This window comes from Falco cherrug, chromosome 1, assembly GCF_023634085.1.
Source record: "Falco cherrug isolate bFalChe1 chromosome 1, bFalChe1.pri, whole genome shotgun sequence".
Lineage (NCBI taxonomy): Eukaryota > Metazoa > Chordata > Aves > Falconiformes > Falconidae > Falco > Falco cherrug.
The window spans coordinates 73,427,134-73,445,098 of NC_073697.1; the positions used below are offsets into that span (position 1 = coordinate 73,427,134).

Genomic DNA, 17,965 nt, shown 5'->3' on the forward strand with positions numbered 1-17,965 from the left:
CATGAATTTGTCCTCTGTGTTATTTAGGGAGGCAGTTGATGAGGCACATTCAGCTGTATTTGTCATGCACCAGATGTCGGGATAGTTAAAGTTACTCATGCTTCCTCTGTTTTTAAGCTCCTCAGCAGTTGGGATAGTTTACACATGCACACACATGCACGTGCACATGCGCACGCAAACACACACACACACACACACTTTCTCTGTCATTTAAAAACTACAGTGTATGCTATGTATCTTAAATACTTATGTGACTTCCCATAACACCTATTCTTAGTGACTGGCAGCAAGCGCACTGGACAATACCCCTGTTTTTAACTAAACAACTCTGGGTTATCACTAGATAACTGAGGCTTTGCTGGTGTGTTTTGCCCTCTGCACCCCTCTGCACTATTCCTTATCATCCCTTCGTCCTTTATTCCCCCCCACCAGTGACACCTGCTCCCTGCAGGCATATTTGCAATGGCCATTCTAGTAGATCTGAATGGTTTTTAAGTAAAATGGAGTATCAGTGGGTTTGGTGATGACTCTGAACTCAAACTGCACATCTCAGATACACTGCATACCACTTACGAGGTTTCAGACATGCTCATTAGTTCGTTCTCTGCCTCTGTTCTTCAATTTTCTCTGTCCAGACAGTAAGTAATTCTCACATGTGATGCTTACAAAAGCCACTGTTCGTTTCTGTATGCTGCTGAACAACTGCTAAATGCAGCAGTGGCCACTTTTCAGCACTGGGTGAAATGAAGCCTCTGTGTAAGGTCTGCAGGGATCCTTCCGTGGAGGGTGCTCAGCCACCAATTTGCTGCCACCTAAACCTGCATTTTGACAAATGGCAAACAAGGAGGGTTTTTTTGTAAAAAATAACAATGTTTTAGGATTTGGGAAAAAAAAAACAAACAGCCAAATAAATCAAACCCACCCATTCTTTGCTTGCACAATCTTTTTAAGAGAAGTATTTTTTCTTATTTTTACATACCTGAATGTACCTTTTTTGCCTTTTTCAGCTCACTTATTATATCCATCTTTCTGTCCCCTTGTCAGGCCCCCTGTGGAAGACAGCCAAACCCTGCTGACACCGGTGGTGAGCTGTGGCCCACCAGGAGCCCTGCTAACCCGGCCCGTCATTTTAACCATGCACCACTGCGCAGAACCGAACACAGAGGACTGGCAGATCCAGCTGAAGCACCAGGCTGCCCAGGGGCCTTGGGAGGTGAGGCTCCAGAGCTCCAGCCTGTGTGCTGACTGCATGCAGGGCTCTCTGCTAGTCCTTCAGCTGCCTTTCTGGACCAGGATGCCTGTATTTTGGGTGTTCTATGTGAGATGCGTGGCTGCTACAGACAGGCAGGAGTGCCCTTCAACACCAGGTGTCTAAGGTGCCCGGAGCTCACAGAGAGATGCAGTCTTTGGGGCAGTTTGATGCCTCCTAGTTTCCGTGCTGTTTTCCATGAAATAGCTTTCATCGCAGCATTTTGGAACTTGGACTTTTGGTTGTGGCAGGATATTTTGATGAAGTCATGGGGACAGAAGGGAGAGGGCCGGGTGGCAGAAGGATCTTCCACTGTAACTGGAGCATAAAGTCATGCTTTCAGCAAGGCTGGGCCATCCTGCCAGAGTCCTCCTCTCCAGCCCTGTGCTCCCAGGTACCTGCTGCCACCAGCTTGGTCTCATAATTAATTTGGCAAGGACACTTTCTCCTACTGGTAGTTTAATAAGGTCAGAGTGGCTTTCGAAGGCAGTTGGGCTGACAGCAGCAAGAACGTTGTGTCCAGCATTGCCTTTGAAAGCCTCTTGCATTTGTTCCCCTGCCTGTGGCACTGGCCCTTCCTCACACTGGGAGGGAGCGTGCAGTGAACGTGGGTCTGTCTCGCCAACTAATCTGCACCCCACCGGCCTGACTCTTGGCACCACACATCTCTTATTTGTGTCTGTGTTACTGGCACCTTTTCATTTTCTCCACCGTCTTGCTCCTGGCCTTGACAGAGAGGTTGCTCTGCCAGCCGTGCACACGCTCTGGTGCCAGCACAGCCTCTGCAGTATCCACAGGGTCCCCAGCCATCGCACAATGATCTTCTTCCACCGCTCAGTTCTGGAGCAGCTTCTCCAAGCTGAGCCCACGCATGCACACACACACCTGCAACATCGCTTGGGGCCAGTGCCTCCTGCCAGAGCCAGGTGCTGACATGGCTGTAGCAGGAGTGCAGTCAGTGCTGCAGCACCTTGCCCTCCAGAAGGACCGTGCCACTTTGGCAAACGTGGCATGTGTGCTTTTCCTGAGACTAAGGGCCCCAGCCTAACACTGAATTTCAGTTGAGCCCACGCTGCTCAGCTGCCAGATGTGTATGTTGTGCTGCAGACCTGCAAGCAGTGAGGATGAGACAGGTGAGTTGTGCCAAGCATCATGTGGTGTGTGGTGGCTTTGCAAGAGGTGGCCATCATCTGCTGCTACCTTTTCGCTTCTCTCTCTAAAAGCCATTCAAAGCACCTTGTGTTACATGCAGGATATTACAGGCAGGGTTGAATGGAGGAAATTAGCAAGGGAGTGTTTTCCTTACACACAGGTTGGGGAGGTTGTCTGCATTCAGGCTGTATGTAGTTTTTCTCTTCACCCTATAGTCTCATAGTGGAGGATTATTCTCATGAAGCAGCAGGTGATATTTCATATGGATGTGGCATTTGACCATTGTAGAGGTTACTTCCTTTCCTCGAGTTTTTATGACTCCTTATTGTCATGCTTAGGAAATGAAGGGCTGTTATTTATTCAAAACGCCTGTGACTTCTGATGTTAAATCATAACTGAATTATTAGTTCGCAATACACTTTTCAATAAAGTATATATTCATTATTTGCTATTATTGATCTATCTATTTATATATATATATATATATATATATATGATATTTCATTTAAAAATATTTTCATTATTTGCCTAACTCTGCCCAGGGCTTTAAAAGCTGCTGCAAGGCCCAGAGGAAAGAATTACAAGTCTTAGGGGAGTGAGGACAGGAGGAAGTTTCTGCCACCATCATCACCACCAGCACCCCAGAGAAATCATCTTGTGCCTATGCAGGAGAAAAGCCAGGAGCAGGAATTGTAAATCTTGATTAATCTAAAGTGCAAGCAGCAAGGTCTCTGTGCATCATCCAGGCTTGAAAGAGGCATTGCTGTCTTAAAGGAGAGCAGCTCTGAGGGGCTGGGAGCTCTAACTTGGCCTCTTTCTCCCTCAGGATGTGGTGGTGGTCGGGGAGGAAAACTTCACCACTCCATGCTATATCCAGCTGGACCCAGAGGCCTGCCATATCCTGACAGAAACCCTCAGCACGTATGCCTTGGTGGGACAGTCAACCACCAAAGCAGCAGCCAAACGTCTCAAATTGGCCATCTTTGGACCGCTGTCCTGCTCTTCGCTGGAGTACAGCATCCGGGTCTACTGCCTTGATGACACACAGGATGCCCTTAAGGTGATTGCTGCTCTCTTGCTTGCTTTCCCTCTCCCTCTACAGCTGTCACGGAATTGCAGTCATAGCAGTGACTAGACCCTCTGCTCCATGTATTCCTGCTCCCTGGGTTATTCTTGCGATTAGAAGAGCTTGACAACAAGCTGCTGTTCTACAGTTTAAGCCACAGATGCTATGAATTGTCCTTTACATAGGGATCTCACATTATTTTCCACCTACCAGTCTTTTTTTCCTTTGTTTACCTGTATCATATCCTGAATCCTAAGATTTTTGCATTATTAAAAGGCCATAAGGTACACGGGGCTTCATTCGTTATTCATGTATTTTTAATGCTAAGTGCCAGCTCCCCAGAGATGGGGAAACATATAAATGCTTCTTTGTAAATAGTTGATAATGATAAAAGAAGCTTCTGGGCTGTTAATCACTGCCTGCTTTCATACTGCTTTATTACACCTCTTCGTGTGCAGCTTTTTGTGTTGGGAATTCACAACTGAAATAAACCAAAGCTGTTGCTATCTCGACTATATAACCTCACTCTCACTGTGTAATTCTGGCATGCTCATAAACACACACTCACTACATACAGATGAGCAGATAGATAACCATGCTTGCTATTTCTCTTTATAAATACCTGTATTTATACAGATTGTATCTATAATAGTTGCACTCGTGAAATATGTAGCTCCAACTGCACGTGTAAGGATGGAGGTTATTAAAAGGTGGGGTTTTTTTCTTTGGCCGTAGCCAGTGCAACTTCCCAAATGCCTCTTTGCAGCAAAACGAGTAAAAAGCCTGACTGTGCAGGGTCATCCTGGTGCTGCATGTGCTTTTGTTCCCTCAGCTCCATGTGGGAGTTACTGGGATTTAAACCCACATACACTGGCTGGGAGATGTTTATGTTTTCCAGAGCAGTGACTTCCATCACTGCGAATGGCATGCTCTGTTTTGGTCCCCAGTACTATCTGGTGTCAAGGCTTGCCTGCCTTGGCTTTGCTGGCAGGGGGGTGCTTGGCTATATGTAAGAAAGGCAGTGAAGTATAAGGTGAAGTATAAGATAAGCAGGCATATCTTGATTTCAGCATGGTTTTGTCAGTGCAGGGCCTGGGAGCTCAGCCTCTGTTGATACGTTGGTGTCATCAGGCTTTTAGAAACAATCATTTTCCCCAGTCTGATTTCCCTTCTGTTTTTCCTCTTTAAAAATGTGAAAAGGATCTTTCATAGCGATCAGGCTTGAGAAGTCCTGACAGTTTTATGCCTGTGCTGTGTAATACAATTTTCCACAGGTTCGTCAAGGCCTGAGGTAATAATCAGTGAGTCGGAGGGGCCTTGGACAGACCGCTAATGCAGTCAGAGCTGGGGGAATCCAATTAGGTGTTACTCAAGAGCTGTTGGTTTGTTTCTAATAGACTGTGGGGAGAGCTGTGAGGTAAAGTTAATCTGATTCAGTGTGATAGCAGAAGGGATCAGCAGAGGTGCTGAGCAACACGGAGGGACCATCTTTCACCTGAGAAGCTGCAGCCAGTGTTTGAGGGGGCGCAGGCCGGTCCCTGGGCTTCTGCTGCAGGTAGACCCCAAAGCGAGCTTGTAATTCGGTGAGGAAAGGTGAGGAAAAAATACCTACTGCTTTTTTTACAGCAAAGTATGTGCATTTTAATTTTCTTCTCTTCTGGCACATCTACCCCAAGGCTGGAAGGCCACCCAGGGGGTTTGAGACCCAGCTAGCTGGTGGTTTACAGGAGGACAAGCACAAGTATTTGTTGGCCATCAACTCATTGCACCTCTCTGGAAATGAAAGGTCTGGGGAGGGACATTTAAGAAAAACCAGAACCTAGTCAGCTAGCTGTAGCTGAAAGGGTTCAGCGTGGACTGGTGTGTGTGAACCAGTGTGTACAGACCAGCCCTGTGCGACAGTGTTGTGTAGATTCAAACTATGACTATTTAGAAGGAGGGGAGAAAAAAAAAAAAAGTTGGGTTGTTTGCCACGTGCTTTTACAACAGCTGGCACTGCAGCAGCCCCAGCTGTGCTGGGAAGAGGTCTTTGGCACTGCCATATTGCTGCAGGGAAGGCATTCACTGGGCAATTACCACTGGCTGTGTGAGGCAAAGCATGCAGACACAGCTGGACCAGCAGGTCTGGAGGTTTAAAGTAATTTGGAGAGGGAGGGAAAGTTGTAGGCAGCAAGGGAGGCACCAGCTGCAACCTCTCAGTCTTGGGGCTGGCTGCTCTGGGCAAGGCATGGCACGGAAAGGGAAGAGCAGCGTGAGAGTTCCCACATTGGGATGTCTGAGGTTTGGAAGAGCCTTTGTAGGGGATTATGTGTTTATTTTAATAGGCAACCAAATGTATTCTGTTATTATTTACAACTAGGAATGAGTGTGCCATATGCTGAATGTGTCCTAACAGCCACCAAAGGAAGATGAGCAGTTGCGGTATAAAACACAGTGCAGTATTTATCCAGCGGGCTTCCCACTCTTGTCATGCAGAGTAAGCGCTTGCTGCTGAACTGCCAGCGCCTGCAGTACAGTAGGGAAGTGTAATGACTTGTCATCAGAAAGGGCTCGGTTATTGTGGGGGAGCGGCTTGGCGAGGTTCCCAGGAGCATAGTGGGCTCAGCACTGATCATTCCACAGGGTCCCAAGATACCCAGATGGGATGCTCACAAAAATGCTTTTTGGGTAAGGGTGAGGGTAGCTGTGACCTCGAGCACTTGCCTCTTCTTTTAAGGCTGATTTTTACACTTTGAAGGTGATACCCAAGCTAGTCTGCTGTAAAAAAAAAAAAAAAAAGAAATAAAAAAAAATAATATGATAACTATGAAGAAATCCAGTTGCTTTATTTTGTTTATTCACATATGGCTTTGAGATTGAGGTATGTGACCTGTGTGTGGCAGCATGGCGGAGGCTGAGCTGCTGGGCACATGGAAACAGCTGCCTCCCACACCAGGAGCTAGCAAATGTTTTCAGGCTGTGGGTGGCATGCCCCAAGCTGCCTCATGCTGTGCAGTAACTGTCCTCTAAATAGACAAAAACAAAAAAAGGCACAACAGACATGTGATCTTATCTTGGTTATTTAATGTATGTTTTTCCCTCTTAAGAAGAAAGGCAACAGCTTAGACTGAATGCCATTGCTTGCTTGTGCCCTATTAATGAGGAAGCCTGTTCCAAATACAGGCTGTGGCTGTCCCAGTGATGCTGACAATGGTATGATGCCTTATACAGCTCTCTCTCCTAGGAAGGGCATCAGGGCTAAGTCCCAGCTCACAGGGGTGGTGAGAAGCAATGGAGGGTGGTGGGATCCATCTCAGCATGAAGCAAGCAACGTGCAGCTCAGATTTCAACTCAGGAGAGCAGAGGTGCCAGTCAGGAGGATAAACACTGCTCTAAATAAACTGCCGTATGGCTAGAGCCAGCCTGCAGGTTTGAAGGGCTGTGCAAATCATGGCTCCAAATTAATTCTGAATTCATTAGCTGAGTGGCATGGGAAAAACACAGGCTGCTTGGTGTTCTCCAGTTGGAGCTTGTAGAGAGGCTACAGTGGCCAAGGGCATTTACTAAAAGTGGGATATTGAAACTAGATACCCAGATCTGGTGGGTGGGATGGCGCAGCATCACGCAGCAGTGCTTTTCCCCACAGTAGTGCAGCTCCCTGAGCTGGCACTGCATGGGCAGGAGCACTCATTCGCCCCCGTGCCCCATGTGCCTGAGGGGTGATGTCTGCAATTAGCTCACACAGTGCCACAAGTAGTCTTCTGGCCCTTCCAGGGAGGTAATTTAGACGTAATGAAGATCTATAGTAATCAGATAATTACTATCGATTGCTCTTTAGACATCTTGACGAGGTAATTAGGGGGCACTGGAAAGGAGCTGGAACTGATTCATTGGCATATCCTTAATCTAAAAGGCTTCCTGATTTTGTTTCTTTTTCTCTAATGGCTGATAAACGAACATCAGTTGAGCTTCAAGATCTGCCAGGTGCTGGGACAGGGGCTTTTCTTGTATGCTAACTAGATCCTGAACGTGATCAAGAGTAGCTTGTTTAATGCTTAGCTAAAACAGAGGCTCCTTTAGTTGGCCTGGGGTAGCATCCTGGTTTCGTGTGCCTGCATACTCCTTGAGCACGCTCACTGTGTGTGATTGGCTTTGGCTGTGGGAGACTAGTTGGTTGGTTGGCTCTTGTAATTAAATATGACTGAGATTGGCTGCCTTGCTTTCTCATGGGGCTCATGTAGGTGCCTTTGTACTTGCTTCTTCCATGTGGACTACAATTAGGCTGTTTGTAGGCAGCAGTCTGCTGTGATCTCATTAGTTACGGGCATGTATTTATTTTTAGCTGCAGAAAATGACCAGACTCTTGGCTTACTAACTCTTAATTAGGAGATCGATATTTCAGTAACCTGAACCTGTGTATTCATAGGTACAAAATGCTCCATCACAGTGTTTTGCATTGTTTTGATACCATCCTGCTTGACAGTCTCAGCATAGGCATCTGTTATCCCCTTTACCTCTCTGTCATAGAGCAGTTTGTCAGGAGGCACAAGCTGAAAGACCAGCAGTATGCACCGGTCCCATATCAGCAGGACCTATGCAAATAAGAGCTTCCAAAACCAAAATTGTTAAGCTATCATTAGATGTCCAGTTTGAAAGACTGATGCAAAGGCTTTGTATTCAATATAATAGCATGCAATTAAACTTTCTGCTTATAGGACATGTAAGATAAGTGTCTCCCAAAGGGGACACAGGTGCCTGCATCCCTGCTGGGCTGCTGCTGTATGAAGGGAGCAAGTAGGTTATACTCAGATCCACTAATGCAATTCCAGCTCACAGGGAAACACAACTCTGTGCAATGCCTGTGCAATATTTTTTTTCCTGTATTGCACAAGTTACAGTATCTACAGCAGTCAGTCCTGAGGAATCAGAGGACCAGTGTGCTGTTTTGATGAAACCTAATTGCTTCTTTTTCTCACAATACTGCAGGAGGTCCTCCAACTTGAGCGGCAGATGGGTGGGCAGCTTTTGGAGGAACCCAAAGCTTTGTATTTTAAGGGAAGTACTCACAATCTCCGCCTATCCATTCATGACATTGCCCACTCTCTCTGGAAGAGTAAACTTCTGGCTAAATACCAGGTGAGCATCACAAACCATTCACATTTGATCCTAGTAGTGAGGCTTAAAGGAATACAGTGACACACAGAGGTGTTTAAAAAAACACTAGGTGCCAGGCTGCAGTCTCATGGACTTTTTTTTCCCTGGACCACTTGCAGTGACAGTAGCATGGAGCCCATGGTCTCTAGTCACATAGCATCTGTGCCTTCGTCCCCCATCCCTCCCTGACTACACTTTTTTTGCTTTACTCCTGCAGGAGATTCCCTTTTACCACATCTGGAGTGGATGCCAGAGGAACCTGCACTGCACCTTCACACTGGAAAGGTTCAGCCTGAACACCCTGGAGCTAGTGTGCAAACTCTGTGTGCGTCAGGTTGAAGGAGAAGGGCAGATTTTCCAGCTCAACTGCTCCATCTCAGAGGTAAATGACATTGGTGCAGTTCTCTATCTGACTGCAGGAACATGGGAGGGCTTAGGAGGTATATCCTTTCCCATTGCTACCTGTTTAGTGCTTCCCATTTTCTTCCTGACTGCTGGGATGGACCTAAGTGATGGATTAAGTCATTGCTTTGTATCTCCTGTTGCATTTTCCCTTAGCTTCTCTCATCTGCAAGGGAGCCTTCCTCCTTCAAGGGAGGGAGGAGGACATCTGTGGTCTCCCTGCCAGTGCTGTCTTTCTCTGTGTGGAGGAGCTGTTTGCCTACCCCACTCCCTAATGCACCTTGCGAAGCACCACATGGTCCTGTTTCCTGGCAGTCCACAAGACCATCATGCCTGGCATGTCCCTGAACAGAGAGAAAGGAGACTAGGAAAATCTCATTGCCATATGTTTGCATGAGTCACTCCCCTCTGACCCCACGTAATCGCTGTGCAATAGGGAATATTGGATGGTCTAGTTGCAAAAGACTTTTCTCATATTTTGGTACTGCTACAAAACCTATCATCTTTGACAATTTTCTTTTGATGGATGACATTTTCTAGTAGAAAAATGATCATAAGTTTGGGAACATCTTTGTTGATGCTATGTAGCACCTGAAGAATTTTTGCTCCTGGGGGCAGTCAAGCTTAGGGCTGAGACCAAGCAACACATTCAGGTGTGAAGTGGCATTGACTTCAGTGAACACGCTGATGGGTTTTATGCCTGGTACCTCGGCGACTATGAAAAGCAGGCTCTCAGGCAGCAGTTGCTGCTGGCTGACTCGAGGAAGGACTGGGAGACCACAGGCAAAAGTTTCTGGTGTTGTAGGGCCCTGATGGTGTGCGCCATTACCCATAACATCTGTTTGGTTAGTGGGTGTTAATTTACAGATTCAGCTGGGGACTACACAGCATCAAAGACAGATGGTAAAACAAGTATCATAAACAATTATTGTAATAAGTGCTGCATTGAGGTAATCTCTAATTTAACCTCGCAAAGAAGAGAAAGAACTGAGAGTAACTTTAATGAAATGCAAGTATACACTATAATCATCTTCAGCTGGTTGTGTGTAATAGGGCCTGGTAATAGATTCAGAGGGAACAGGATAATATTCTTGTCTTGTGCTGTGATCCCATCCATCAGGGATGAATAGAGGGAGTGAATAATACCACCATTATCAAGGCTGCCTCCTGCAAAATTGCTCCTCGTGATGTTCCCGAGCCCCAGCGAGGGGCAGGAGGACCTTGGGCTGCTAAAGGCTGGCATACAGGATTGTGTCAACTAGAAAAAAAAATACTAAAATTCAGACAATTTGATGAAAAAAGTCACCTGGAAGTGTGATAACAGAAACCTGGAAACCAATGTGTATGACTTTAGAGGTGTGATAAAGACACCAGACCAGGTATCAGGAAACCTTAGCTGTGGTTCCTCACACTTTCTCCTGTGATTAGGCTAGTGGTATCCAGCTAGTGATTAGGCATTGCTGGACTGTGCTGGTGCCTTTCTTCATTGCTGGCTATTTGTCTCTGCCTCTGTCACTCTGCGGTAAAAATATACTAAAAGAGCTTCCTGCATCCTTCCTTTATGGGCTTTCTTTTTTGTCCCCTGTAAAGGATGTAAAACTTCTGCAGATTAAACTGTCTTATTCTGGCTTTGCACAGTGTCTTCCACTGGGACTTCAAAAATACAATGCACTGAGTGCCAAAACATGCACATTTGCGAGGCAAGAGGAAGACTGCAATAAAGGTCACCCACTGTTTTTGAAGCCCCTTTTATGCTGTTGGTAGTCACCCAAAAGAGTCTAGGGCACTGCCATGGATTCTCGGGCTCCTTCTGCAGCAATCCTGATGCACCTGGGGCAGCAGGCCACCTCAAAATCCAGGGCAGTGCTGCCTCAGTGTGTCACTTGTGTCCCTTGTGTGTCCCTTGTGTCCCTTGGCCCAGAATAAAAGGGAAGGTTGTCTGTCTCTGATACCACCGGTCAGCACCCTACAGCCGCTACTGACCTGCCAGTGCAGGTAAGCATGCAGGCAGCAGCAGTGGCATGCCAGTAATTGTGCTGGCTCCTGGGCAGCCCCCACTGCCAGGCAGTTAGAGGACAGTAGCTCGTTGCCTGAGTCGGTGGGGTTGGGGCAGCTGGTTTGTGATGCAGGGCCTTGGTGCCCAGATAGAGATTCCACATTCAGCATTGCTTTAGGCATGCTAAGTGAGGACATTACAGCGTGGTGTAAACCTTCGTTGATTAGAAATGTCATAGATTCCCTAAAATGCCATTTCTAAAAAAAAAAAGAAAAAGAAAAAAAAAAAAAGGCATATTTATAGAGTGGAAGAGAATTAATTGCTGTGGCTAAAAGATAGGAGGCAGAAGGGGTTGAATTCTGTTCATTGCTCACCCCTTTCCATCTCTGCACACATTTACATTCTTTTTGGGGAAAGCAAAGCCTGCACATGACTAAGCATCTCCAGCAAGCATCCTGGGGGATCTGCAATAGCAGCTTGAGCCAGGCATTACCTGGTTTTGAGACGGTTTCAGGTTTTACAGGGCCTTCCCAACATCCAGCTTGACATGAAGCAACAAGACAGCTCACAGGGAAGAAAACAAATTGACATTTAATGACAAGTCTTTTGCACGGGTCTTTCTGACTGCTTAGGGCTGCAGTGGCTCCCCTGTTTCTGCCAGAAAAGGAGACCGATTTGAGAAATAGAGTGAGAGGTATGAAGGGAGACCCAGCTATGCTTGCTGCTTTTTCCATTGTGTGCTTTAGTAGCTGGAGATGAGAAGTGCTGCACGTCCCCGCTGCACAGTTGGGCAGTTAGTCAGTGTCGATGAGTTTTGGTGGGGCTTTCAGCTGCCCTGCAGGACCTCGTTGTTCCTAAGCAAACCAAATCATCCAAATTGACCAACTACCATTGTCCTACCAGCTACAAAGTCTGTAAGTGCTAAATCCTTCCAAGCCAAGGAAAAGACAAAATCCTTGCCCAGAAGAGCCAACCGCTTGTTATTCCCAGCGGTCCATGGTAACAGTGGTGCCATGGGGAGCCTTCCATCTGGGAGGACGGTGTCAGAGGGCATCAACACCATACCTGCAGGGGATGAGCTGGCTTTGGAGGTGACTTTCCCCTTGAAACCCTGCTGCCACACTGCCTTTGAGCACGGTGCTGGTCTTGGGGAGGGGGGCAACAGCTGCCCTCTGAGTGCGTATGCTCCACCTATCTCCAGCACAGTTAAAGCTGCATAAAAATTAGGGATCAGCTTGTGCCTGGGGCAGTATTAACTATCTCTCTGTGGTTTGCTGAGCATCAGTAGCTTTGGAGTGCACAGGTGCTGCCAGAGGGATGTCAGTGGTGTGAGCCCAGTGCTGGCTTGGTATGGGGTGGGGTGCTTGGGGGGCTGCTGGGAATGGGCTCCTGCCAGCCAAGCCAGGAAAGCCCAATTTTGCCCTAGTGGTAGCAGTTTGCTCTGGAATTTGTCAAAGTGCCTGATCTTCCATTATTTCCAGTAAGTGATTGATTAAGCTGGGCTCAATTTTGTCTAGCCATAGTAATCTTCACCCTCAAAAAAAAAAGGGGGGGGGGGGGGGCGTGGGGGGGGAATAGCTCCTGTCTACCCAAAGTTGGTTGTAAATATTTCTCTTTTTCAACTGACTAACATAAATGCTTGATTAGCAGAGGGCTGCTCCCCTCAAAGCCAAGTAAAAGCACTGAGTCTCAGAGGGTACATTTCTAAAATCATCTCTGCACTCAGTAACAAAACTGCTGGATTTTTGTTTTGGTTTGGTTTTTTTCTTTGTTTGGTTTGTTTTGTTGGGTTTTTTTTCTTTCTTTCTTTCCAACTTTAGGAACCTACTGGCATTGATTATCTTCCCATGGACTCATCAGGCACCATCACCACCATAGTAGGGCCGAGTGCTTTCAGCATCCCCCTCCCGATAAGACAGAAGCTGTGCAGCAGCCTGGATGCACCCCAGACCAGAGGCCATGACTGGCGGATGCTGGCTCACAAGCTGAAACTGGACAGGTGAGAGGGGCTGCCTACATGTGGCTGGGTGGCAAAACCCTACAGGAGGTACATGCAAAAGGGTCCTGGTGAAAGTCCCACTGAGGTAACTGAAAGCAGATGTACAGACTGGTCAGACTGACTGCACAGGGATGGTCACCTTGACAGCACCAGCAACAGGGATGGGTTGCAATCCTGTGAACTCAGGTAGCTCTCATGCAGCTCAAAAAACAAGTTCCCTTTTGTCTTGTTGCAGGTACCTAAACTATTTTGCTACAAAATCAAGTCCCACTGGGGTGATCCTGGATCTCTGGGAAGCCCAGAATTTCCCTGATGGCAACCTGAGCATGCTGGCAGCAGTTCTTGAAGAAATGGGAAGACACGAAACCATTGTTTCTTTGGCAGCAGAAGGAAATTACTGATGCAGCCTTGGCATGAACAGGAAGGACAGACGCAGGGAGCGGTAATGCCCTGTTATTACAAACGAGAATTGAAATGAAAACCCAGACCAATGAGTTACACAAGAGACATTTCAGAAAAGAAAGCAAGCAAGCAAACAAACAAAAAAACCCCAGCCCTGACCTTCACACGTGCTCTCCTTGTACATTGTCACAGGATCTAAACGAAATCATGCAAAGTTGTACCTTGAAAATATAAATCAACCTAATGTTCCTCTCGGCTTGGCTGTACACTGCTTGGTACAGGATTTTACAGTTTCCTAGGAAACGCTTTTTATTGCTATCCAGATATATGGATAAACTTTCTTAACAATCCCAGTTTCTATGGATGTTGTTTACATCAAATTCTGGACAGGGGTAAGGAGACTGTCCATGGCTTTTTATATTTTTTGTTTAAAGCCATTCAAGACAAGGCTATGGACAGTTGGTTGTGGCTATTTCAGCTTATTGGTTTCTGGTGAATTCAGATTTTGGCTACAATTCTGCACATCGATTGTCTCACAATGATCCTCCTGTCATTGTTCTGTTTCCTAGACCTACTTGTAAAAAAACCCAAAACAACAAGAAAATCAGAGTTTAAGAGCTGTGCATCTGGAAAGCAGGTACTGTGGGTGCTAAGCAGGAACACATGTAACATCCCCTTCCATCCTTGAGGCAGTCCCACTGAACCTGTGTGAAGAATAGCTGTAGGACAGTGGGGAATGTAGGATCGGAATTAATTTTCAATTCACAATGTAACACACACTTTCCACCCCTTTGCGATATGAGGGGGCTTGGACATGCAATTCAGAGTGATCAGGGGGGAAAAGAAACCCAGAAAAAAAAAAAAAAAGGAGAAAAAATTATTTACCAATTAGTATCTAGTGCAAGGATTATAATGATGATGATTATTATTATTACCATTACTTTATTTCTAATTTTGTCAGCAGCAGAATGAATCATTCCTGTTTTTATGGAAACTGTTGTCCCCTTCCTGAAGGTCTTCTCAGAGTGTCCTTCTTATGCTGTCTGTCCTTCCCTTCTCCAGCCATCATACTGCTCCTCCGAAGTCCTCTGCTAGCCCACACGGGTTGCTCACCTCATGCTAGCATTGCTGTGCTTCATGCCCAATGAAAAGGTGGTATTGACTGGTGACACTCTCCTGAAGTAACAGATCTGCACTCGCAAGGGATCCAACCAGCACCCCTCCCTGGAATGTTTTGCATCACCTTGGTGCCTCCAGGTTGCTGCAGGAAGCAATCCTGTCCTGAGGTGGCTGTGAACCAGTGACAGCCTCCCAGTCCAAATATACGTAGACCACTGGTTCAGGAGCATGGGTGCAAGCATGTGGAGGCACTGACACTGACCACCTGATTTGTGCATCCAAGGTGGGCCTCCATATATCTTGCTTTGCTTTGAAGCAGTCTGAGAGCCAGCAGCTCCCGTTAGCTTCCCACAGAGCTGCAGGTGCTCATTCTTACTGAATGAAACCCACCACCCGCCATAATGTTTGTGGTGGTCAGTGCTACTGGGAGTCATTTCTGGGTGAGAGGCACTCGGTGGATCTCCACAGATATTCCCAAGCTGCTGCAGCCAGGGAAGCTTCTGCCACATGGGCCAGTGTAGGGCAGTGGAGCGGTGAAGTTGAAATCTTGTGTACTGCAGTTTGCTGCCTTCGCTGCACTCCCTTTGCCACCGGGGCAGGGTGGTGCGGGTCCTCACTGGCTGGCCAGGGGCACGTTTGTCCCTCTCAGCCACGTCCCTCTTGGCTGCCACAAACAGGTGAAGTGGGAACTTGGCAAAAGCAGCAAGCATTTGCTCATTGGTCAATGCAAACAAACTGTGTTTTCTGTTCAGTGAAAGAGTGACTCTTTGGTACATGACAGCACATAGGATCTCAGCAGTTTGACTGCCAGGCTTGTCTGTCCTCTATTTCTGGTGCAAAGAAGGCTTTCTTCCCCAGCCTGTCCACTCCAGGTTTCCGGCCAGGCCCTGGTTATTGCTGTTGTGCACACATGCATGCCCCCACCCACACACATATTCCCACTCCATGTGCTTCTCAAGACTGGAGTTGGCTTGTTTTCTTTTGTGTTTTTGGTTTTGTTTTTCCCCCAAGGCTTTCCAGATTGTGCCTTTAAAGGTAACTTTGAAAATGTCATTGGTCAAAATGAAAGGAAAATTTCATCTGACCTTTTTCCCATTTGACATTTCCATAGGCTTGGGACTTTTTCTTTTTAATTTCTCAGCTCCCTGACACCAGCAGGGTTTTGACTGACTGCCGGGCAGTGATCATAAAGCCTCGCTTCCTCATAACAGGTAACTCAGCAGTTTGCAAACCAGCATTTCAGTCAAAACCAGAGACCGGAGGACATATATTTTAACTTTCAACATCTGTCTACATTTTGACTGCGTAAGCCCCACCGTCTCTTTATGTGGAGATGCCATGGGCATCCTTTTAACAAATAATCATCTTCTTTTCACATTGGGCATCTGATGCAACACATTGCAATGCTAATGGAAATCTTGCTTTTAACTTCAGGAGGCTTTGACTGGGGCTTCCAGCTCTGCCCTTACCCTACATTTTTTACTCATCTCGGAGCATTAAAATGGCTCTTAAAAGGTAGGTCTCAGCTTTTCTCCTTTCTGTGCCATCTTTAGGCATAATCAGTTGTATTTAGTTCATGCTCCTTCAACCCTCCTGTGCATCCTTCCTGCGTGACTCCTTTTCCAAGGTGGGTGGGTACATGAGCTGAACTGTCCCTTGGCCCCTTCCCTTTTCCAGCTCAGTTTTTGTTAGCTGATGCCCAGGCTCACTGGTGCGCCCGTCTCTCAGCTGTTGCTAGGTGGGCAGCCTGTGCACCCTTCTCACCAGGGCCTTACCAGAAAGTGTCTCATAGTTAGTTATCTGTATTGCTATGAGTCAGTGCTCCTTTTGTCAGCTCTCTGACCTCCCCCCCACCCAATGCCTCCTTCAGAAAAAAAAAAAAAAAGAACAACTTTCTTAAAGTATTCTGGGGCATTTTCCTTTTACAGTGTTACTGTAAAGGGGATTTATTGAGAGAAAAAGACATGCACTGATTAAGAGGAGCATCCACAGAGGTGGATAGAAGTCAGGAACATCACTGCCAGCTAAGGCAGCGGTATCACCATTGCTGGGAGGTGGAGCTGCTGGTTTTTCCATCCTGACTACTCAGAAAGCTTCCCTTGCCCGCTGCAATCATGGGCAGGATGGTTTCTCCAGCCCCTGCTCCATCAGCCTTTGCAGGGTCCCAGCACAGCACCATGCCATGTGCCTCAGCCCCGACAGGTCAGGGAGAAGCAGGGGTTGCCAGAGACAGGGAAGTTTCCTCCACAAAGCCACACCTCATCCCAGCAGCTCTACGCTCATGCTTTGTCACTGCTGCTAACAGCAGCTCCCACCTCAGCTGACACTTCCCCTGCCTTAATTTTGCTGTTTCTTTCTTTTTCTCTGCGGGGGTACAGCAGTGGCAGGGTGTGCGGTTGGGGAGAGGGCTCTGGCACGGGCCGGTGGTATGCATCCTTCAGCATCCCCATCCTGCTGTCCCAAGGACGGAGGATGGGAAACAAGGGTGGCCAGATCCACTTGGGGTATTACTTTTGGTGGGAGAAAAACCAGCATCGGGCCTTCCATCAGGATTGTGTGGACACAGTGCCATCTCGTGGGGCTGAGCCTGGCTCCAACATGCTGCCACGGTGAGCAACATGGCTCGGGAAGAGGCTTTCCTGTGGGGCAGCTCTTGAACGTGGCAAATAAGTTTGGCAGACAGAACCGCCTCGAAAGTTATTGTAACATTTTATGGCAGGTAAGCACATCTGCTTTTGAAAAACAAAAGGCTGCAGGTTTCTTATCCTCCAGTTATTACTACTTTTTTTTTAAATGCTTTTCCTTTTAGTTGTCCACCTTCAGCTATGTACTGTAGCGGTTTTACTGCTCTTCACACCGTCTCTTCATTACATATTGTTTGCTGGCGCTATAAATATTATCTATATTATATAAATATATATATCTACTGACTTCAAGGAAAACCTTTAATTTCTGAGTAAGAAACACTATCAGAGGCAGTCCTTTTCATCCAATTTTTTTCTTCAGTTCTTCTTGTGTTGTGTTCTTGTAAAGGTGGCTGTCAGTGTATAGGGTACTTTGGGGGTTTGGTTGGTTTTTTTCCCAAATTTTCTGATCACAGATGATCCACTGTATCTTTCTAAACAGTGCAAGACCTAAGTGCTGTTCTACTGAATCTTGAAAGTTTTGAGGCAGTGAGGGTCTCTTCAGCCAAGATTTGCTTCCATAGGAGACTGAGACTCTTTTTTTTCCATGTCACTGGCAGAAATGCAGACACTCATGAGACATGTTGGGAGTCTCGGATGCCCACAGAGCAAAACATGTCTCTTCCTTGGGTTTCTTGCAATTTCTGTTGCTTACATATAGAATAAATGTATTTACATGCTGTAAGCCCGTCATTGTGGACAGTGTCCTAATGTCTTGTATTGCTACCTACAGTAGTTTCTTTTTGGTTCCTTTTCTTCTTGT

General features: G+C 46.7%; 1 protein-coding gene across 2 annotated transcripts in view; it reads left to right on the plus strand.

Moving 5' to 3' along the window:
• Positions 1-17,965, plus strand: part of UNC5C (unc-5 netrin receptor C) — a 261,113-nt gene extending 243,148 nt beyond the window's left edge. For both annotated transcript variants that reach the window (XM_055713044.1, XM_055713037.1), the window contains 6 exons: positions 1,045-1,213; positions 3,228-3,461; positions 8,433-8,582; positions 8,818-8,982; positions 12,819-12,997; positions 13,233-17,965. In XM_055713044.1, coding sequence (XP_055569019.1) covers positions 1,045-1,213; positions 3,228-3,461; positions 8,433-8,582; positions 8,818-8,982; positions 12,819-12,997; positions 13,233-13,398 — 1,063 coding nt within the window. In that variant the 3' untranslated portion in view covers positions 13,399-17,965. The remainder of the gene's footprint in view (positions 1-1,044; positions 1,214-3,227; positions 3,462-8,432; positions 8,583-8,817; positions 8,983-12,818; positions 12,998-13,232) is intronic.